We start from the raw sequence: 23,900 nt of genomic DNA, 5'->3' as shown, positions 1-23,900 counted from the left end.
CTAGAGAGACAGAGGGAGAGAGAATCCCAAGCAGGGTCCACATTGTCAGCGTGGAACCCAGTGCGGGGCTTGAACTCACAAACCATGAGATCATGACCTGACCTGAAATCAAGAGTCAGATATTTAACAGACTGAGCCACCCAAGTGCCCCTGAACGATTATCTTGTTATGTTACAAATGATCCAACTTCACCCTCTGCCGTTACTGCCATGTTGTTTCGGTAAGCAAAGAAAGAAGTTGTGAGGTTTTTATCTTTGTGGGATTACAACACAGGAGAAAACATCAAATGGCTTCCAGGGATAATGTTCAAAAAATCAGGGTTTTAATAATATATTTATTCCTTTCCGCAATAAATATTTGCTGAACACTTCTTATGTGTCAACATGGTGTTGACCACTCTGGGAAATCTGGAGATGATTAAGATTTGGGTACCGTCCTTAGCTTACTGTTTAATTGAAGGTTAAACATATAAACAGTCAACTGTAATACAAGGGAGAAATGTGTGAACGATTCAGATCAAGAAAATACAAAATATTTGTCTCCCAGATTCACATGTGAGTTAGGACTCCTTAGCCTACCATATATTTTTTGAAAATATTCTGTAGCATAGACATACACAGCAGAGCACTCAAACAGATGGTGTCCTAATACATTTATGTATTAGACTATCTGTCAATTAAGTATTGCCTTCCACTACAATCATAGTATAATTTTACGTGCTATGAAGGGTAAATTGATGCTCATACTTCTCCAGCTGTGGTTCCTCTGTTTTATCTGTTGAGGAAGCTAGAGATGTGTTTTCAGAACAACAATTAAAAAAAAGCCTCTCAGAGGAGGGATAGGCACTTTGGGACTTCAAACTCTATTAGCTGAAGCAGTGCAGAGAAAAGCCTATAGGAATATAAATGAAACTTGTATGGCACTATATCACAAAATATTAAAATGACCCACTATCAATAAAAATTCCTTATCTTTCAACTTTTTGTCTTAATACAGTGATGACTAAAATATGGAGGGAAAATTCTAACATGTAGGCGGCATCTCTAAACCATCATCTCAGCCTGTGGGAAAATAAAAATGCCTTGGTCCGTATCATGCACATAATCAGATAAAATGATGTCAGCAATTTGATTAAGTGTTGGCTTGAACAGACCGAATCAGCTGGCTCTTTTGCTAATGTATGGATCACAGATAATAAATGTAAAGATACTTTTCTACTCCTAAATTAATATTTTAATTTTCAGGCATTTATAAAAAAATGAAGCCTTCAGTGTGAGAGTAGATACACACATACATACATACATACATACATACATACATACATAAAATTCTTATGACCTCATTTGAATTTCTTTATGTATGTTTTGCATTTGTTAATGTCCATTCAAACTGAAAAATATATCTCACATATTTAGCAAAGAATTGGGTGCTTCTTATTACGTAGGCATTGTGTTGGCACCATGGATTCAAAGATGGGTAAGCTCTTGACTTCACTCTGAAGCACCTCACTGCCTAGCTAAGGAAACTCATAAAGAGAATTAATCATAAGGATGTGAGATCTCTGAGAGATAACGGTAATAAATTATGTGAGAACACAGAAAAGGGAAAGGATGAAGCCATCACAGAAGAGGTAACACTGTCTAGAAGACTCGAGTTCATCCTTTAAGGCCCAGCTTTACTGAGGAAGGTGGGAGGCAATGGCATTTAAGCAAAGGAAGCATGTACAATAGCTCAGAGACGTGAAGTGCGTGGCTTCTGTGAAGCAGTGGGACGGGAGATAAAGATGCCATCATTTATATGCCCTACTGAGAATTTTGTACTATATTTGATTGGCAATGAACTAGCCACAGCGTTAATTATAACTAAGAGAACAGTTGTGGATTCATTCATTCTCATTGTTTATTGGTAATATATGAATTAAATAAGTTGTTAAAAAATTTCCAGAGATATCAGATAATCTTTTTGTGAGACAAATCAAGTGTTTGGCTTTCAAGGTGTTATTTATAGTTCATGTTTTCTATATTCCCCCGAATGTATTTAAGTCAGGTAAAGATTTTCTAAGATGATTTCTTTATAAAGCATGATTAACATTTTCCCCATAAAAGCAGGAATAAAACCAGTGTTGTGTCTATATAGAAACTCTAAATTTTTAAATACAATATTCAAGTAGAACTATTAAGAGAGATCAAGCAATGAAATTACCCTACATAATGAATAACTAATTCAAGGATTGCCCGAAAATATGTATTTATTATCCACAATTATTTTAATGTTAACACCAATAACATGGAGATCTTGTCATTGGAAATTACTTTTGAGCAACTTAATAATTTAGTAGGAGATGTGGTATATATAGATCAATGACTTCCCATTCATTTTTCTCACCATTGCACACAGTTAGAAAAATATTTTACATCATAATAGGCAAAACTGAAATAAAAATTTCATGAAATAATTCTTACCTTTACTAAATAAATTCTTAACTTCACTAAAAAGTGAAATCATAGAGCTGATGCTAGTCAAAATCAGTTTTACAACCCATCAATTGATCATAGCCAGAAGTTTGAAAAACCATTGTTATAAATGGAATAGTTGACAGACCTGGGTTCTTTTTCTAGTTTCTCTTCACCACTTACTACTCTGTGACCTTGGTAAAATCTGTTTACTTCTCCACTTTTTGATACACCAAGCAAGTGTGATGCCTTCCGTGTCTATCTCACAGACTCCTGTTGTAAGGAGCAAATGAGATATTTCAAAGTGGTTTGCAAACCATAAAACACTATGTAAGCGTAAGGAAGTGATATCCATAAAATGAAACTATACATCATTGTTATGTATTCCATGTGACTTTGGTGAACCTTTTAATCCTTCAAATTCATTCCTGAAAAATAATTTCCTTGAGGGTATCTAGTCATACCAGATATATCTGAAAATAAGGTTGACAAAGTGTTTCCCATTCTGAATAAGAGACAACAGTGACACTAGTTCAAGTACAGTTTACATTTTTGGCCTCTCGGAAGAGAACCTGATACAGATCACCACCCTTTAAACTGAGAAGGTGCTTGTTAAAATAATGGGAGGAACGCATGGCTTCATATTGTGTAATTTGCTTATATGACACATCTTTTATGATACATGGTGCTGCTGCTGAAGTTAGCCTTTGGCAAAGATATGTCATAAACACATTTGCAGAGCTCTAATAGGAAGAAATCTATAACAGTGAAGAGGGAGACAGGCAAGCCATTCATTTGAAAAAGCAATGTTTAGTAAAATACTATTATGAACCGCCTGTGTTCACTTTTTGCCTTGCTAAAAATGACCTGAAATTCAATATGATTCGACGATCAGTTCTCCAGTTTACTCCATTCTTCCAGCAAGCAAGCATTTATTGAGCACTGACTGTGTGCCACACTTCAGGAGCTATGGGAATCGTGAAAAAGAAGAAGCCCTGGGCACTGTCTTTCAAAGAATTCATGTTCTGTTAGGGAAGATAAAACAGTATTTAGATACAAGGCACAATGTTAAGCTGTTTGCATTGTGTGAAACAGGCTTACTCAGAGTAGCTCCAGTGATAAGGAGTTACTATAAACGCGCATATCCAAAGATTGGAAGGGAATCCAGCTCTAGAAACCTCAGCAGTACAAATCTGTGAATCTTCAGTCTAGGATTCCATTATTCATATGACACAGTGACTGTCCTTGTGTCTGCTGTTTTATGTGACTATTTGGTTCTCTTCCTGCTACCAACTGGCTTCATGTGTCTTAGGAGGTGCTGAAAGCATAAGAGGAATACAGTCCTGTAGGAGGTCAGAAGAGAAAAATAACTGCTTCTTTGTTTAGATTTCAAGGAATGCCCAATGAAAGGAATAGTATTGGTATTGGGCCTCAGAGGAGCAGTGGGAAGTAGACACAATATGGGATGAAAAGACATTCAAAGTGGAAGGTCAAGTGTGAACATAAAGGTTCAATGATGGAGACCACCAGTTGTGTCTTTTGAATGGCAACCATTGCAATTTTGCTGGAGAAAATGAAATATAGAAAGTAGGTGGGGGCAGGGGTGCCTGGGTGGCTCAGTGGGTTAAGTGTCGTAGTTTGGCTCAGGTCATGATCTCATGGTTCATGAGTTCAAGCCCCACATTGGGTTCTCTGCTGCCAGTGCTGAGCCCACTTGGGATCCTCTGTCCCCCTTTCACTCTTCCCCTGCCCTGCACCCCCCCCCCAAAATAAATAAACATTAAAAAAAAAAGAAAGAAGGTAGATGGGGGCAAAATCATGCCCTTTTAACCTCCCAAAAATGTAATGTTAAACTTTTGAATTGAATTCTAATGTAATCAACATTATGTACTTATTAAATATATTAATATATATTATATAATGATATATAACACAGAATATGTTACATAATAATTATGATACTAATATTATATATACATTATATGTTTATAATTAATTTTCCAATTTAAGAAACAGTTCAAACAAAGCATACTTCAAAAATATCTTCCAGTGGCCTTTGCTTTGGTTTATTTTACAGAAACTGGAATGCATTTGTCACCCCATTGACAAGATTTTCTAATGAGGCGTGGCACTAGGCATTGTGTGTATTGAGAGAATAAGAAATTTACCATTTAGTTTAGGGAGAAGTCAGAGAAGCACAAACACAGACATAAAGGCATCAGAGGCAGGTGCTCATGTACCAGTGTCACCAAGTGGCTGCATAATCCCTAACCACTGTACATAAGTACTACAGCCCAACCCCCTCATTAGCTTTCTTGCCCTCTTATCTTTTCTCAAGTCCCTTACTCCTTGGGCTGCCCTACAGCAGCATAACGAGACAGCTAAATGGTTCTCAAATCAAAATATCTAGTCCTGGGTTTAAAGGCCACCCCCATAGTCATCTGACTATGTTCATTTCCCATTTCTACTTAGCTATGCTCTCCACTCCAGGATGACAGACTTATTTGTCATTGGAAAATACTGTCTTTTGAGGATCTCAGCATCTTAATAGAAGGCAGAAGAGCAAACAAAGAATCACTGATAAAATTTGATTGCCTTTGATAAAGTAACATGAATAAGGGCTTAAAACATAAATTCCTTGATAAATGTTGGGTCAAAGCTTAACCAAACTCTGGAAATAACAGTTATGTGTTAAATAGTCAAGATATGCCAACAAAAGTCTTTTTTTTTTCCTACTAATTCTCCAGGAAATAGAGGCTAACTAATCCAAAGTGACATAATTATAGTAAGATTCAGCAAAACCTCAGTCTGATCCAGGATAAAAAGGTATCTTCTTGCTTCTTTTGAATGTCCTCCAGAAAGAGAAGGCCACATCCAACAATGTTCCAAGCTAATTCCAAGCCCAAGAGATATCTCTTTCATTAGAGATACCTAATTCAACTACTACCGTAGCAGTGATCATCTTGTAAAGCACACATACGGATGGCTCTAGAAAGACATGTCTTCACATGAAACCTGGAATATCTGTGGAGTGATTATTTGTAGATTAATCATGTGGCAGTTAGTAGTGGCCCCTCTACTAAGAATGGCAGGCAGCCTTCTAGAGAGACAAAGAACTCCATGTCTCATTATTTTTTCCAACTGACTCCAAGCTTTTTGAAGGTGTGTGTGTGTGTGTGTGTCTGTGTGTGTGTGTGTCTGTGTGTGTATGCATGTGTGTGTGTGTGTGTGCTTGCATGATAATGAAATTAAGCTTTTTTATGTAATCTGAAGATTTAACATGTAATTTTGTTTTGTTGAACTTCTTTCCAGAATCTTGGATTAAGAATATTTACAAGGTGGGAAAACAAGATACTGCTAGTTCAGTATAAAACATGGTAATAGATTAATGGTGGAAAATAATTTGCTAAAATAAGAAAGTATTTCTAAAAATGAATGGACTTGGCACCTGAAAAATGTGACTAAAACTAGGGTCATGTAATATATTTTAATTATATACATGTCTGTCCCAGGTGCCCTGGCCCCATATCTACCCCATGTGAGCCTTTGAGAGCAGTGACGTTCACTTTCACCATTATTCTTGGGTAGAAAACATACCTAAAACTTAGTAAATAGGCTAGGCATGCCTGCGTGGCTCATTCGGTTGAGTGTCTGAGTCTTAATTTCTGCTCAGGTCATGATCCCAGGGTCGTGGAATCAAGCCCTGAGTCCGGCTCTGCACTGAGCGTGAAGCCTGCTTGAGGTTCTCCCTCTCTCTCTTCCTTTCCCCCTCTCCCCCTCTCCTCCTCTCCCCACCTTCTGCACTCACTCTCTCCAAAAATAAGTAGTATATAAATGCTTGTTTAGAGAATAATGTGACCAGTTTGGGGTTGGGAAGGTATTAAATTAGCATTAACATGTCTATTGTTTTCTGTTCCATCTACTGTTCCAATTGTTTGCTTCTACCACTTGCCATTTCCACATCTCATTCACTAAGCCACCAACAAACTGATCTCTTTTAATTGCGCCATTTCCCTTACCTGTGTATCATTCAACTTTTCCATCAAACCTTATAGACTAGTCTGTTCTTTCTCTCTCTCTCTCTTTTTAATGTTTATTTATTTATTTTGAGACAGAGAGAGAGAGAGCATGCGCAAGAGAGAATAAGTGGGGAAGGGGCAGAGAGAGAAGGAGAGAGAGAATCTCAAGCAGGCTCCATCAGCCCAGAGCCTGATGCAGTGCTTGATCTCATGAACCGTGAGATCATGACCCGAGCCGAAACCAAGAGTTGGATGCTCAACTGACTGAGACACCCAGGCACCCCACGTTCTCTCTCTTTTTTTTAAACTCTGCCACTGTTCACTGTTCCCTGTTCATGCAGTCAGTTTGTTTACGTGTGTGTGCTTACCCTACTTCCGTGTCATTTGTGTGACCTTCTCTGATGACCACCACTGTTTCTTGTGATTTCTCAGGTTGCTAAACCGGTTAGGGGAAGGGGAGAGAGGGTTGAATGGCAGGTTCATGTCTGCAATCTTTTCAGTGAGGTTAGTCAATGAAAAGAATACACACAAATGTATTTTTTGCTCTTCGTAGTCCACACTATAGTGTATTTTCTGAAAGACACGTGAGGCTGATCATTTGGTATAAAGGCGGGAAGTGACGATGACATGAAGTAAGGCTTCCTCATCGCGAGCGCTACCCCTGCTTGACCATGTGATCTTGGTCCTATAGCATGGGAAACCCATGCTTCATTTTCCCTGTCTTAAATTTAAATGTGTTTTTGGATTGTGCTGGCAGCTACATAATCGCAGTAACTGATGACATCTTATAATGGGAACGGTATATAAGCAGAATGATATTTGCACCTCTCTGTCACAGAACAGAGTAATTAAACACAGTAGAAAACTACTTACTCAGAATGTCTAAGACCGGATCCTGGTCTAGATTAAGTCTTATCAGTGTTTAGACATTTTAATTCCAAATGAGCAAAATAACTGTTAAAGGAATGCTACTTCATAAGTTGTGCCATTTAGTGTGGTATGTAACGTATCATGAGAAAAAAGTTTAAAGTCACCTGTGTGTTGGAACGTACTTACTAATGTGAAATGTAAGATATGGTAGCAAATAAACCAGTTTTTAAAACATGAGTCTTAGAAAATGTTTATTTAGTGTTAGTACATTATCCAGGTCAGGTGTAGAATATGTCGGTGCCATGTACTGAATTGTGTCTCCCGCCAAATTCCTACCTTGAAGCCCTAACCCCCAATGTGATGGCATTTGGAGATGGGCCTTTGGGAGACTATTAGGTTTAGATGAGATCATGAGGACAGAACTGTCCTGATGGAATTAATGCCCGTATAAGAAGAGACACAAGGAGCTTGCTCCAGCACTCTCTCCCCGTCCTGTGAGGACACAGTGAGAGGGCGGACAGGTGCAAGTGAGGAAGAAAGCCTTCCCCAGAAACCAACAACACTGGTGCCTTCAAGTAGGCTTCTAGCCTCCAGAAAGTGAGAAAAACAGTTTTATGTTGCTTACACCTCTCAGCCTGTGGCATTTTGTCATGGCAGCCTGATGTGACAAAGTTAGCTGGCTGTTTATCATTTTATTACCTCCAGATTTTGGTGAGTAGTAAATACATTTTTTGGTTTTATCATCATTTGATAAAGCCCAAGATTTCCAAATGCACTTTTCTCTTTTCAATATATTAAAGAATAAGCCGTATATATTTACAGAATTCAGTGCATTGAAACTATTTTTACCCATTAGAGCATAAATGACCAAGAACATCACAATTCTTTTGCTACTAGCAAGATTCACAGTGATAATCATGTTATCATCTATTATAATTTGCCCACTGTCTTCATAATGCTTGCATTTGGCCGCACTGTGATATCACTAACCCTCATTATCATACTGTTAATCACCATATGACTGAGGTAAAATAAACATTCAATTAGTGAAAGAATGGCATGACTTCTCTATTGTGGGAAAAGGACATATAAAATTCGGCATTGTAACCATTTTTAAGTGTACAGGGGAAGATTATTAAGTATATACACGTTGTGGTGCAAGAGATCTCTAGAAAATTTTCATCTTGCAAAACCAAAACTCTATTCCCGTTGAACAACAGCTCCCCAGTTTCCCCTCCCTGAGCCCCTGGAAGCCACCATTCTCCTTCTAAGAGTTTGATTATATACCACGTATAAGTAGAACCACACAGTAGTTTTGTGACTGTATCGTTTCATATATAATACTCTCAGGGTTCATCCATGTCACAACATATGACAAAATTTTCTTATTTATTAAGGCTGAGTAATGTTCCATAGTCTATAAATACCACATTTTCCTTTTCAATTTATCTGTCAGTGGGCATTGACATTCCTTCCACCTTTGGCTACTGTGAGTAATGCTTCCATGAACATATATCTTCAAGATCCTGTTTTCATTTATTTTGGATGTATATCCACACATGAGTTATGATCCCAGGGTCGTGGGAGTGGGGAGCCTGCTTGGGATTCTCTCTCTCCCTCTCTTTACCCCTCCCCCATTCATCCTCCCTCTCTCTCTCTCTCTCTCTCTCTCTCCCCCTCTCAAAATAAATAAGTAAACATTAAAAAAAAAACCAAACTTCTGTTACAATGTTTAGACCAACAGAGGTTTGTTTTTGTTTGTTTGTTTTTACATTTTCAGGTCTTTCAAAAGGAGGTGCTATATAAATTACATTAGAACGTTTGTGTTATAAAGGATCTAGTAATCGGTGCAAAACAAGTTACAAAAATCCATAAAATATAAAATAACATTTAATTCACTTTAAAAAAAACAGATCTAATACCCCTAGAGGTTTTTTTTTTTTTTTTTGATTTTGGCATATCCATGAAGTATTACACAATGGATTTGTATAATAGAGCCCACCATCGGAACTGTTTCACTGAGGGTGCACCTGGGTGGCTTAGTCGGTTAAGTGTCCAACTTCAGCTCAGGTCGTGATCTCACGGTTTGTGAGTTAGAGCCCCACGTCAGGCTCTGTGCTGACACCTCAGAGCCTGGAGCCTGCTTCGGATTCTGTGTCTCTCTCTATCTCTGCCCCTCCCCCGCTCATGCTGTGTGTCTCTCTCTCTCAAAAATAAATAAACATTAAAAAAAAGTTAAAAAAAATAGAACTGTTTCACTGAGTAACATTTCTAGTGGCTACTTGGCTTACCCTAACCGTAGCCATCCTCATCTTTATCCATTGTCTTAACTCTAACATGTATTTGGAAAAGGAAAACCCTTATCCATGACTCATAGTTTCAGGAAATCCATTTTATGCTAATAGCATTTATTTAAAACCAGTTTGATATTCTCTGTGAGTAGATAGATGGTCATCATGAATGCAAATTGTATAGAATGAGAATTTATTGTACAGCCATCGTTATTTCGTTAGTAAATATGGTTAGGTTTTAGTGTGCAGATAAAAAAAACAGTATAAACAAATCGCTCAGTTGTCTTTTTAAAGAAAGCCTGTTAAGCAATCTCTTCTGATATTTTTCAGGATCAACTTGGGATAAAATGATAATACCAACTAAGTTAAAGACGGTTAATAAGGATCACATAAATTATATAAGTACTGCTTCAATGAGAGTATTTGCTACTGAGAACTAAAAGGAAGCATTTAATGATGCGTGCATGAGCATACTGAATTGGGTTTACAAATAAAGTAACCCATTACATGGATTTCATTATAAGTTGTTACATAGCTAATTCAGTCACAGAGTTTTATCTTCATTGTTTGCAATAAATATGAATGGCAAATGTGAGAGAAGCACTATTGGTGTGGTTTGCTTTGAATCCCGGGAGAGACAACTAGCTGAGTGGCAGCAAACGAAGTCAGTTCAATGTCATAGTACCCAAGGCCTTGGACTAGGCTCCTCACTTGTCTATCTCTAAAATGGGCACAATGTATGACCTTAAAACAACACATTTTCTTCAAAGACGAAGAAAATATTCATCTCCTCAGAATATTTTCAAAATCCTTCTTCCTTAACAATTTTTTAAAATAGTCCAATTTTATAACGTACTAATTATGTGAGCAAGAAAATACAATAACAGCATATAGAGGGCCAAGAATAATAACACTAAGAAGCAGTAAATGAAGCTGGTAATATGAGTGTGTGCAGATTAATGTTTTGTTTTCATGGCACCAATACAATTGACTAAAACTCTTCTAGAGAAGTTATTTCTTTTGGATTATAAGAAGTCCCTAATCCGATATGGTGTGTTTTAATGACATATCCCTAGCCACAGTCTCTATGACAACAAGATATTGTGTAAATGTTTCAGTCAGAAGGCTGGAAGAGCTGATAACATCTGAGTAGCCATACCTTTCGCCATCTCGAGCTGCTCTTCCTAAAGAGAAGAGGGACATGTTTTTCCTTTCTTCTTACTTCACAGGTACATATCTTAACAAGCAACAGAAAAAGAACTATAGCAGTTCCCCCCTTATCTGAAGTTTTGCTTTCTGCAGTTTCAGCCACCCCTGTCAGTCATGGTCCAGAAGCAGGTGATCTTCTTTCTGACGTATTGTCAGGAGGTCCATAGTAGTCTAACACTACATCACAAGCCTTTGTCATTCACCTCACTTCATCTCGTCACATAGGCATTTTATCATCTCACATCACCAAACAATGAAGGGTGAGTACACTATAATAAGGTATTTTGAGAAAGACCACATTCACATAATTTTTATTACAATATATTGTTATAATTGTTCTATTTTATTCTTAGTTATTGTTAATCTCTTATTGTGTCTAATTTATAAACTAACCTTTATCATAGGTATGTATGTATAAGAAAAACATAGTGTATGTATATATATATATATATATGTATATATGTATATGTATATGTATATGTATATGTATATGTATATGTATATATAAGGTTCAGCACTATTCCTGGTTTCAGGCATCCATTGGGGGTCTTGAAACGTATTCACCTTGAGGAGGGGGCGGATACTGTAGTAGCAGCAGCAACACTGAATTCTTTGCAAGAAAGCTGTCTTCTAATCTAAATTCATGATAACAGTTGCAATACTAATTATATCAATAACTAATTAACTGAGTTTGTAACATCTACCAGGCAATATGCTAAGTTCTTAGCATACAACCCTGGTCTGATGTCCATGCTCTTTACATACACTGTAGAGTATCAATATGCAATGCTTTAATAAATACATTTGGATATAGTGTAAGGCAAGACATCTACCCCAAATTAGGTTGGTACATGGTCACATAATTGATCAAATACCATTAGCTTATAATGTAGATGTTGATCCTGGTGCCAGTGTGACAGAGTTGCTGTGTATTTATTTACTATGAAAGCTTTTACCCATGGAGCACCGTACTCCTAAGTAGCAGACGGAGTTTGTTCGGGGTATTTTGGTATATACTATTTTAAAACATCTCTGAATATTCCTGACACTTTATCCAGCGATCTACAGCTCCTTCCCTTGTGGGGTTTTATGTACTTTGAGGGAATTCTTTGAAAGGCGGTTTTGCTCGCAGCTTCGCCCAGTGAATGAAGCATCAGATAATATTTGTGAAGGTCTTTGAGAGACGCAGATGAAAGGTGCTTCCTAAATACAAAGCACTAGTGTTGTATTCATGAAAATGGTTTTTCTTCATATCCTTTGCTCTAATGTTAAAGTCCCAAGGTGTTACTGCAGTAAGTACTTTAGAAATGCATGTATACCCCCAAATCATTTAGTATAGGGGGAAAGGCAAGTGAATGCACTCAGAGCACTTAAATAAAAATCATGAAATAGAGTCTGTTATCTGAAGTAAAAGGGACTGAGCACATAATGAGAAAGCTAATCAATAGAGAGTGTTTGGTGTGGCTTGGAGGAACAGGAAAGGAGTCAACTGTTCTTATATTGACTCATGACTTCAATAATAGCTTCTTAGAACTGTTTTGAAGAAAGTAAGAAATGTGTGAAAATTGTGAAATGTTTTTTAACTGTAATGGAGAAGTTTTAAATAATGAAATATGCTGGAGTCAGATAGGTTTTCTCTTAGGTTACTTACCCGATGGTACGTGCATTTTATAGATTTTTCTGGCTTCAGTAACTGATCATTCACTTAATACTATTAACTTAGTGGTTACTATGTGCCAGGCACTCATGTGACTTCATTTCATTCTCACAAAAACATTAAGAGAGATTTTACAGATAAAGAAGCAGAGGCTTGAAAAGGTTTGATTGCTCAGTATCAAACTGAAGGCAAATAGCAGAGCTACGATTTAAACCCAGAATGATTTGATCCTAATGTCTGTGACTTAACCACTGTGTCATTTGGACATGTCATGAAGTACTTGCTAATTTAAGCAAGTCATATAGAGATGAGTTCCTCTACATAAGTAGATTAGTAGTTGAGAAAATACTCTGCTTGAGTCATGTCATTCAACATAAACAAATGAAACCAACACACTCTCCTCTCTGTCTTCTACTTCTGAACACAAAGTGTTCCATAACTAATTACGTTTAATTCCTTCTCTATGTCGGCTTCTCCATCATTTCTTTGGCAAGTTATAAGCAGTAATAACATATCTCTATGCCTTGACCTGCAGCTGACTTTTGATGATCGCTACTACAAAGCCCTGACTTGCCCATGGAAATCCTGTGAGTGAGAGTGCATGGGAAACACCTAGGCCCTGTACTGTGTGTACAGATAGAGGAAAATTGCCCTAGTGCTGCCACAGCAAGAATTTGGAGAGTGGGGAGCTGAACAGGAAGCCTGCCTGATACGACTTCCCGAGTAACAGAACTATGCTTGACGAAAGGTGTTTCCAAATGCTAACAAAAGACAACAATCCCATAGTACTATGTTCTTTCACTGTTAGAAATCTCACTCTGTGCAGCCTACCGAGACTAGCAAGTCAAGGCTTGCCTTTGTGAAGTACAAGGATCGCAAAGTGGAGCCATGTACACATGCCTGCATTCTAATTTTATTCATCTCCTTGCAGTGCTTACTTGCAGTTGGTGAGTAAACCAAAGGGAAAGCAAACTTGAATCAAGACCAGGTTTCCATCACGCCCATCTGTGAACCCAGATCTCACTCTTCAGTCGGATGTGGTGTCGACCTCCAGTATTAATACACAGGAAGGAGCTTCCATGCACTCTCATTCACTGATTTCAAGCACTGCAAGAGGTCTCTTTGCATACAGCTTCACATCAGCCATTTGTGTTTCATCCTCTGTCCCTCTCAGCAGCTCTTCTGTCATACATAAAATGTTTCCCCTGAGAATCATTTGAAAAAAGTTATTGAAATGACCTTAATGTTGGTTAAAGTACTTTGTTAAAGAGTTAACTTTCTGTATTCCTATGCAATACTTTAATTTCTAGGGTTACCATTTATACTTATTAGTACAGTCTCATGTATTCATAGTTTCTTCAACATATGTTCTCATTTTTTCTTCTGTTTGTGCCGGCTGACTTTCTTCCTCTTGAGGCAGGCTTTTTTTTTTTTTTTTTTTTAGTTTTCCTAAGGCATCTATCTATACCTTAAATCTCAGTGGGATGGGGGTGGGGAGAAACCTATCTGAATTCACCAGGTATTCAGTTTATTCTAACATTATATTAGTAGATTCCACTAATTTGCTCATTTTGATGGACATTTCACTTGATCCACTAGCAGACACATCTATATCAATATATCAGTATATTTCCTAATTGAGCTTCCTTCTCATGACTTCATTAGCCATCTTCCAGTTAATGAAGTCTCAAGTGCAATCTATACGTAATTTGAGGCTACATGTGAAAAGACATCATTACAAAAGAATTTGTCAGATAACTTTTTTGTATTCTGGGTGATGTTCATCCAGAATCTTGCATTTTGTTTGGGGAACCATAAAGACCTAGTTAAATTGGAGGCAGTCCAGGGAGATAAGCAGTAATGTAATTGAGGGAATGAATCAGATTTTGAAGGAAAAATAAAATGAGTTAAATATGCATAGCTTAGCTAGCATAAGCAAAGTTTACAAGGAAGGCTTGGCAATATGTCTTAATGCTGGCACCTCTCCAACAAATACCTCTATTTAGCATCTCACTAAAATAACATGTTGAAAAACAGGAAAATGGAAATTTGTAATAATGAGGGAATTAATCAATGAACATTTCAGACAGAAAACTTCAGCTACAAGCTGTGCCCACACAATGCCAAAACAAATAGTAGGAATGGAAAGAATTCAATCAAGGAAGATATTTAGCGTCACAAAACATTCTTTCACACCATACTTGTTATAATTGCTTTTGTAATAAAAATCAACTGCACTGAATTCCAACAAAAATTTTGAATTTATTCAAATTAATTATATCTGCAAATAAACACAGTTTTTAACTTGTATTGACTAAAATTATGGGTGAAGTGTCTGGGAGATACAAAGATGATTCAGACCTAGATCCTGACATAAGACAAGGAGATGCATAGCTTGATTGCAGACGGGAAATAAAACTTACTCTGGCCTTCTTAGGAGACTCCCTCAGTAACCCAAAGATCAGGCAGAAAGGTTGATGGCAGCCAGTAGTGTTCTGCCATCAGACATCAAAATCACAGTTCTCAATTTTTGGGGCCCCAACATGTTTGAATAACCTGTACATGTGTAAAACACTCCTGTGAGAATACCAAGAGTTTTGTTCCCAATCTTCCCCCACCACCGTCCCACTTTCTTTTTTGGCATGAGTATAATAATTTTACAAGCAAGTGGATATAGTGATTAAAATGGTTTATGGAATCAGAGTTGTACCTGTTGCTAGCACCAGCTGAACCCCACCCCTTTCTCTCCCATCCAGGAAAGTACGTCCAAATGAAGTCGGTGAGGGTGGCACTGTTACAGGTATCACCTTGAATCCACCCTCATCTATCATTTTTAAAATAAATTATTTGTGAATTTTAGTCCTCTACCGTGGTAACGAGTGATTGCAAAACATTGGTATGTTTGGATCCTGTAGCTGAGAACTGCTGAACTCGAGCAAAACGTGGGTGAAATGTGAGAATTGTTTGGTCTTACGAATACTGCTGTAAGAGTGCTCTCTCCCCACTCTCCCAGGTGGGGGCTACGTACCTGTTCAGTTCCCAAGTGCAGAAGCTGGAACTCCTCTCCACCACTCCACTGGGTGTCCCTGGGTCCCCTTTGTTCCTAAAGTTGTACTGGGGGAGAGGAACTATAGGGTATGGGGCAACTTTCTCACCAAATCGCCAGACATTATTGGTTAGATGATGGTGTTAATAATTGGTACTTTTTCTTCAGTCTTTATTTGAAATAAAGTTTGGGGTGGAGGGGCTAAAACCTTCCCTGCCTTCCCTAGTTCTCCATGCTTTGTTTTTATCCTGTAGGATTTTTTTTTGTTTTTTACTTTTTGCTTTTTATTACTCTTAATATAGCTTGCCCTCATTATTTAACATATGGTAGCATGAAAAATATTTTTCTTCGAGCTTTAGACACAGTCATAATGTTTTCTTGATTTGTGCTCCGAACAGAGTTTCATTTTCATAAATAACATTAGAATGATTTTCATCCATTGCATTTTGAACAAATACAGGGTGACCATTTGTAATAGTCTAATAATGAAAAAAAGCTTTGAAAATGAAAACTTTGTAAAATTCCAGAACATCTGTTATTAGCTAATTTATTAAATGATTCACTGTCAATTAATTCATAACCCTCCATTACCTACTTGGAAATAAATAATGAACTTGGGGATTGGAAATAACTGAAATACCTACATATGACTCTAGTTTGAGGATAAAGTAAATATGAACTTTTAAGGATCATTACTTTTTTATATTTTCTTTTTGATATACTTCACTGCCTAATAATGGAAGCCACAGCATCATTGTCAGCATAAGATAAAACAGGGCAATTATCTATTTCTTGTTTCCTGGTACATAATGGATAATAGACTTTCCTTCAAGACCACAGTGAAAAAGGCTTTGGCCAACCACTAATTTTCATTGTTAATTAATACCATATATTAATATTTAGAACTTGACATTTGAAATTCCAAATCCTACTATAAAGTAGAGCTCTTTTACCATTCTACTTAGAAAAGCGAATAGGTAACAAATGTGTTGACTTCACTTTCCTTTTCTTTTCTAACATTGCCAGACGACTCTGAAAATATGAGCAGAGATGTAGCCATCCTGTGTTTTCACAGCCAAGAAGTTTAGGTAGTTTGAACATTTACTTCAATAATTTAAGCCAAACAGCATTTAGCCACAGATCTTCCTTTTTTTCTTGATTGTAAAGGCCTAGTTTGTTAGTCTTAATCTATGTCAGAGAGTTGGCTGAGTTAACAAACCAGCCACTTATTGGCAACAATATTGACTATTATTCGTAAGATTGACTAATTGCACTATGAAAAGCCAACAGCACACAGAACAGTTGGATCCCCCCTATAACAGATAGGGAGAAATAGGTTGGGGGAGGGCTGCCTTATGGATATTCGGCCCAATATTATGCTTGTAGAACACATAGAACAGGAAAAGAGATTAATGAGACCTAGAAAATGGGAAGTTTAAACTTTCTGGAGGTAGACCAGCTCATCCTTTGAAGATAAGCATCAGTTTATGGAGAGACTGAAGCATAAATACGAGTTTCAGCACAAATATGTCACAGGATTATAGGTGATTCAGTGTTGACCTTTATTTCCAGTGGTTGTAACAGACATCCACCTAACTGACAAAAATTAATAGAACATACTCTCTTACTTGCTTTCTTAGGAAGAGAACCATTCAAAGTCTTCAGCTGATATCCTGGACAACAGTGCAGTAACCTAGAACCAGATTGAAACCATGTAAACTGGAAAACCTTACTTATTGTTGGCCTTTCCCCCAGATCTTCTGTGACTCTTCTCCTTCAGTCTTGTGGTTTAATTGCCAATTGTCTTCTCTGTTTCTCTCTCCTATCTCTTTCTCTTGTTGTCTGTGTCTCGCCCATACACATACCCATACATACACACAGGTATCTAGTAGACATTGGCTATTTAATAGACTTTATTTCTGTTCTCAATCTAATGGTTTATCTAACTAATGAATCTGCTTGTATTAAAGGCTGTCGGTACGTTAATATTAAAGCAGTATTATTTGAGCCAGAAAAGTGGTAAGGTATACTTGTTGACTCAATTTTCTTCTGAAAACCAATTTTCTTACCTCCATATTCTTTGAGCCTCTAATAATAATTATACGGTTGAGAACAGAAATGTCCACAGCCAGATACACTTAAGACTAATTTGGTGATCACTGAGCCCTATCAAGGTAATGGATATTAGCCATAACATGCGAATTTATAAACCACCTCCTCCCAGGTTGTGAAAGCGCCTCGTGGCAAGTGAAGAACTATAAAGTGGTAATACACATTTAGAATTAGTAGTAATAGTTAATATTAATAATAAACCTCATCTCTTTCTTTTAAACCATTTTCTTTTTATCCTCTCTCCTGCCTAGGAGGGAGAACAGCTCAGAAAAGCAACCCAAGGTACCAAAGGCTTCTAATTGGCCTCGAGAGACTTGACATAAGTAGTTATGGCAATAACCCCTGGTGCCTTGATGTTCTGTGCTCATGTAGATTACCAAGGCCTTCATAAGCATTAATTAATATTACCTTCTAAGAGTTCAGAGAGGTGGTTAAATACTAATACATTCCCATAATCCTTCATCAAAAATCTTTGGGGTCCCTTTGTTCCAAAATTTAGAATTTTTCCAATTTTACACAGCTGATGCCATGCATACATTGGATATCATGTAACACCCAGACTGGGATGTGGGCCAGTACCCCTTAAGAAAATTTGTCAATACTTTTATCAGCTAAAAGTATGAAAATTCTCCAAATGAAATAAAGTCCATAAACGTCTTCATATCTGTTTACATCGGGCTTTGCTGCCAAGTAAATTAGGGGAAAAAACTGGGTTTTCAGGAATTTTTCGATTCCAGAGTCGCAGACAAGGAATCGTCCAGCCATCTTCTGTTTGGCCAGTGAAGTAATGAAACACAGACTTAAGGCCAGGAAGTGCAGACATGTTTTCTGACTCCTTGCGACCTTTTTCTACAGCTCTAAGAATATATGTGCTCCTTTTAGCCACAAGCACTGCATCGTAACTTTGGGGGAAAAATTGTCCTAGTATCGGTACAGAAAAGTTTGATCAGTTAAGTACACAGATCTGGGGAAAACTAAGCGTGTGTCTACTTTGGTCACATTTTTCAGGGAAAAAAAAATATCCATTTGGCATTACTGTATTAGTGACAGTATTTATTTTTTAACACTTATGGGAAATTATTTTCCATGTACAGTCAGTTCTGCTACAGCTCTTGTTTTGAAAACATTAATTTGTTCACAGGCTACTGGTATCTTTGAGAACAATTTGAACATAAGACAGATTTCATGTCTGCATATGTGAGATTTCATCTGTTAGAAATACTAGGGGAAGGCAGAAAACTGCATCCAGCAGAATGAACCACATAGGAATACACAAATGCACGTATCTGCCAGCCATCTTCGTTCACCACGTTGTTAGGAGCCTCGCCCATCCACCTCTGGGGGTAGATCTTTCTGTGGGACTCAGACAACCCTCCTTCCATCACTCCACAGTAACTCCTAAGTTACAACCCATGGGACATACACTTTCATAAGCAGACTTCAGGTCTTGTGCCCCAAACTCCTCTTCCCCATGAGCCCTTTTCCAATGCATGATCTTGCGTGTAGTGCCTTGAATGTTAGAAATGCAAACATCACCTCATAGCTGAATTGATAGCTATACACACCTTATAGCTGTGTTGATGAAGCATAGGGGGCAAAACATCCTAATGAACTCTTTGATCAGTCCCCCCACAGTGTTTCTGAGTAGAGATACTCTAATTTCCAGTGAGGAGTTTCTCTAACTAAAAAAGAAAAAGCTATGCATGACCACTTTCTTTTGGACCACCATATACCTTTTGGAGACAAGGGCAATGTCATTTCTGAAGGTTTATACTTCTGTTAACAGTTCTGCCATGCCTAAAATGCCTTAGATATACATTTTGGAGGAATTTCCCTCCCCCAAGAGATTTTCTTACTATGTTATTTTAGAACCTAAAACCTGAAACTGGATCCTGCCCAAGTATTTTATGTGAATTAGACCTTTTCATCTGAAATCTTAATTTACTTTCAGAAAGCTGTAGAAGTATGTCTGGATATCCACATTTACATGATCACTACCCACCCCCCCCCCCCTTCTCCTTTGCGTCTCTCTCTTGGGCACAGAAATGTATGGTTGCCAGATACATCTGGAAGTGAGTTCATGTGACTCTTCACCCCTTGGACTGGTGTTCTAGAGCTCCTGACACTGTACCCTAATGTAGTTTTCATTAGTGTTTAATGTTGGGAAATCCCATTTCATGGAGCCCAAGGATTAAATTACTTCATTTGGGAGGGAACAAGTTCATTCTCCATCTTTTTCCTGAGGTGAAAAAAAAGAATGAATCTGACATCATTTGCGTTTCATAAGGGCTTAAGGTCTGGATGTATTCCACTCGATGCAGTAATCCAATATTGTGAAAGCTTTTAAAGACAATATTAACAAGCAGGGAAACCTCTGCATACTTAAAATGTAGAAACAAAAATACACAGTAAAATACATCTAAATCAAGACACACACACATATATAATTGAAATAACTATAGAAGGTAGTTCTACCTGCAGCAGAAATGGTATGATATGTTCTAATAATACCACAACTGTACTTTTGAATGAAGTAGAATTTTTATCGTTTTTCATAATAAGGAATTTGCACAGATTTTGAGGAAATCCAGCAAGTAATAAATCCAGATGAGAATGAGTGATTCTTTCTTTTGAACAATTGTACTGAATAGAGACTTTCCAACTTTTGAACAACTATACTGACACACTTACTGATTAAGCTAATAGATGTCACGTGTCCTTTGGCGGTATTCCGGACCCAACACCTAAAATTGATTCCTTTTCTTCTTCTGACTCTGGACTCCCACCCTGTCTCCCTTGCTTGCATCATTAAATTCCTTGATTTAGATGGCAAATCTGTGGCGTGTCTCTGCTGCCCGTTTCATGCCTTGGAGGGGCATGATTTTAAGCGCCCTCTTTGGAAGGGTATCCTTGTCCTTCCCCATGGCTGTGGGAGAGATTTCACTGAGACCAACAAGGGGGAAACCTACTGCTTAGTGAATTGTCAAATAGTTACCCAGTGTCCACATCAGAATGAAAGAGCCCAGGGTACACTGAGGGTGGTTCTCTAGGTCCCAGTGGGGGAGCGAAATAAAAGTTTTTAGGGATCTTACTCTGTACCTAGCACCGTGCTCATGTGACATGCAAGAAAAGTAGAAGGTGGTCTTGCTCTAAGAAATACACAATCTATTTTGGTAGATAAGACAAAAACACAGGAAAACAAGGGGATACTGTAATACTGCAAACCCAGGGGCCAAAGCTACGATAAGAATAATAAATGTTAAAATCAAGAAGAGAATCATACTTATTTCCTGAAATGGCACATGGAAAGAGTACTCGGCCAGGAGTCATCAGACAGAGGCAGGCAAATTCATGCAAGTTGAGTGACTTTGAACATGTCACTTCACCTTTCTGAGCCTTGGGTTCCTCATCTGTAAAATGGAGAGGGGAGGAGGGAATGCTGCACTGGGTTATCCCTGTGGTCATTTCCAGCCTGGAAGTTTCATCCTTCTACTGCATTCAATAAACAAGTAGTCACTGACAGACACACTATGTCCAAGCACATTTGACATGAATTAAGCTTAATGGCTAGGGGAAAGGATTCTTATCTCCCCTTCACAAATGAGAAGTTAACGTTTCTAAATGGCAGAGGCAGAATTCAAACCCAGGATTGCCATCCTCCCAAATCCTGTGCTCTTTGCACTGTGCAGGGCTGCATACCACTACACCCAACCGCCTTCCTTCTTTTTTTTTTTTTTTAAATTTTTTTTTTCAACGCTTATTTATTTTTGGGACAGAGAGAGAGACAGAGCATGAACGGGGGAGGGGCAGAGGGAGAGGGAGACACAGAATCGGAAACAGGCTCCGAGCCATCAGCCCAGAGCCTGACGCGGGGCTCGAACTCACGGACCGCGAGATCGTGACCTGGCTGAAGTCGGACGCCCAACCGACTGCGCCACCCAGGCGCCCCCAACCGCCTTCCTTCTGACGCTGAAGGAGATAGGATCTAAGGAGGGAAGCAGACATATGAACAAATAGTCACGGTGTAAAGTGGTATGTCGCAAGTGAAAAATCCCGGAGATGTGGAGGATTCTGTGTCTCTAAATCTTAAGGAGGTAAAGAGAGCTCATGTGACAGAGATCTACAGGATAGCGCGTGGAGCACTGGCCGGAGAGTCTGGAGATATGGGTTCTAGGTTGGGCCATGCCAAGTGTCCCTGGACAAGCAGTCCTCTAGACATCAGTTTTCTCATCTGCAAAGTGAAAGGTCTTTTGGCTTCTAGCATTCAATGCTTCTTTGAGTCCCAAAGATGGAGAGCATGCTTCTAGTTACGGTTGTGAGTATGAGCCCAGAGGTTTAAAAAAATTAATGAGATGTTAAGTGCTTGTGATGATATTTTTAGTGGATATGGGATTTGGGCCGGACCTGGAATAATGGGGTTGATTTCAAAAATTCATGAAGCATTTTAGTTCCTTTTAAATATACAAGGGTAGCTGACTATCTAGTGGAATATTTTGTATAAAATGAATGATCACTACTCCCCTCCCTATCTATCTTTTGTACAATTCCCTTTTTCATACAGCAAGGATATTTAAAGGGAGAGCCATCTATAGTAGAAAACACAGCCAAGAATTTGTCATGCTCTTGGGGAACCAGTATCATTTTGAAATATGAAAACCATGCCAGTGTCTTCAAACTTCAAGTTTGAGGTAGAAGGATGGAAAGAAGTTATTTTTTTCCCTGTGATCAGCCACTGCAAAGCGAGTCTCAGCACAAACCAGCTGAGCCCTTTGCTAGGCATGGAAAGCCTCTGGCATTTTTCTGCTTTTCAACTCTCAGTCATTTGGGAGGTGGGACAAAGCCATGCTGTCTACAAAGTTTATCCAGAACGTGCTGGTGTTACAAGAGATCACTTGACATCTATTATGTTTCTCCTGTGGAAGAGAGGTGGCTATCAGCTACGATAGTGATTCCTTTTCAAAGGGGTTTAATTGGGGCATTTCTCATGGGCCAGATCCTAACTCGCTGTCTATACATGTGCCTGCCAGGAAAACAGTGGAAAAATACCAAACAACAGCAACAACAGAAGTCTGAGGACCGCGGTCCCAGGCTGCCCCAGCTACAAACAGGCAGGAAAAAAAAAATGGTTTCCCTTCTGCCTAAGCTGCTGCTAATATGGCAGAGCTCCTAGAAAGGTGTGGCAGGTGGGGGGAGGGGGTGGACTGAGCTTTTCGTGGCCATGGAAATCTATATAATAACCTGAGCAAACTCCTTTTAGCCTGCCTTTTCCAAGCAGCACTGTTTCTTAGTTGGGGGCTGGCAAAGAGATGCATTTCACGCAGTCGAGTTACACACTCGAGAGCTGTTTCTCTGAAGCACGGATTTGCTCCTGTGTAGGCAGGCTAGCATCCTTTCCCGAGGTAAGCCAGAAGGTGGCCTTATACTTTTATTTGAAGTGTCGGATGATTTTTTTTCTCGCAACAAATTTGTGCCTTTCACTGGTATTTTCCGAAGTGAGACTTTTGCAACTGATGGAAATCGGCTCACTTCTGTTCTGTAACTTAGTGTCTTGTTGATGATTTATTTGTTCGGTAGCAGAAACTATGACAAATTGTGTGAGGCAGCCTCATTTACTTCTTAGCTGCTATAGCCCTGAAGAATTTACATGCAAATGCAACTGTGAATGTTTCACATTTCAGAAGCGTGCTGCACGTGTTTTTGTAAGTTAAGTGACATTTTTACAGATAGACTGAACTTAAAACTCTGCCCCCATCCCACAGGTTATATTATTCTGAAATCCTGAGTCTGACAAGCTGTGTTTCCCTGACTGCCAAGTGGGAGAGTAAGTCTCTATTTTGTGTTCTTCTCTTTTCTTTAGACATGCAGAGCAGCCCACACAACCAGTTCACCTTCAGACCCCTCCCGCCTCCACCACCGCCTCCGCATGCGTGCACCTGTGCCAGGAAACCACCCCCTGCAGCCGACTCTCTTCAGAGGAGATCGATGACTACCCGAAGCCAGCCCAGCCCAGCTGCTCCAGCTCCCCCAACCAGTACACAGGATTCTGTTCATCTGCATAACAGCTGGGTCTTGAATAGCAACATACCATTGGAGACCAGGTACTTGAGCTCTTATCGATCCCAGTAACTTAAATATTGGCAGAGGATGATTCCACTGAGTGCAGAAACTCATGTCACCGTAGACATCTGCAGCGACACACAAATGCACGCAGGGATACACCCCCAGAGGCTCGGGCAAAAGGCA

The 23,900-nt window shown here is 38.7% G+C and overlaps 1 protein-coding gene across 1 annotated transcript in view; it reads left to right on the top strand.

Moving 5' to 3' along the window:
* The window catches only part of TENM1 (teneurin transmembrane protein 1), a 556,826-nt gene that overhangs the window by 189,870 nt on the left and 343,056 nt on the right, over nucleotides 1–23,900 (top strand). Inside the window, exon 4 of the mRNA XM_032592148.1 lies at nucleotides 23,515–23,755. Within this exon, the coding sequence (XP_032448039.1) occupies nucleotides 23,515–23,755 (241 nt within the window). The remainder of the gene's footprint in view (nucleotides 1–23,514; nucleotides 23,756–23,900) is intronic.

This window comes from Lynx canadensis, chromosome X (assembly GCF_007474595.2).
Source record: "Lynx canadensis isolate LIC74 chromosome X, mLynCan4.pri.v2, whole genome shotgun sequence".
Classification (NCBI taxonomy): domain Eukaryota; kingdom Metazoa; phylum Chordata; class Mammalia; order Carnivora; family Felidae; genus Lynx; species Lynx canadensis.
Note: the sequence above shows the minus strand (reverse complement) of the source record. Positions and strands in the feature narration are given on the sequence as shown.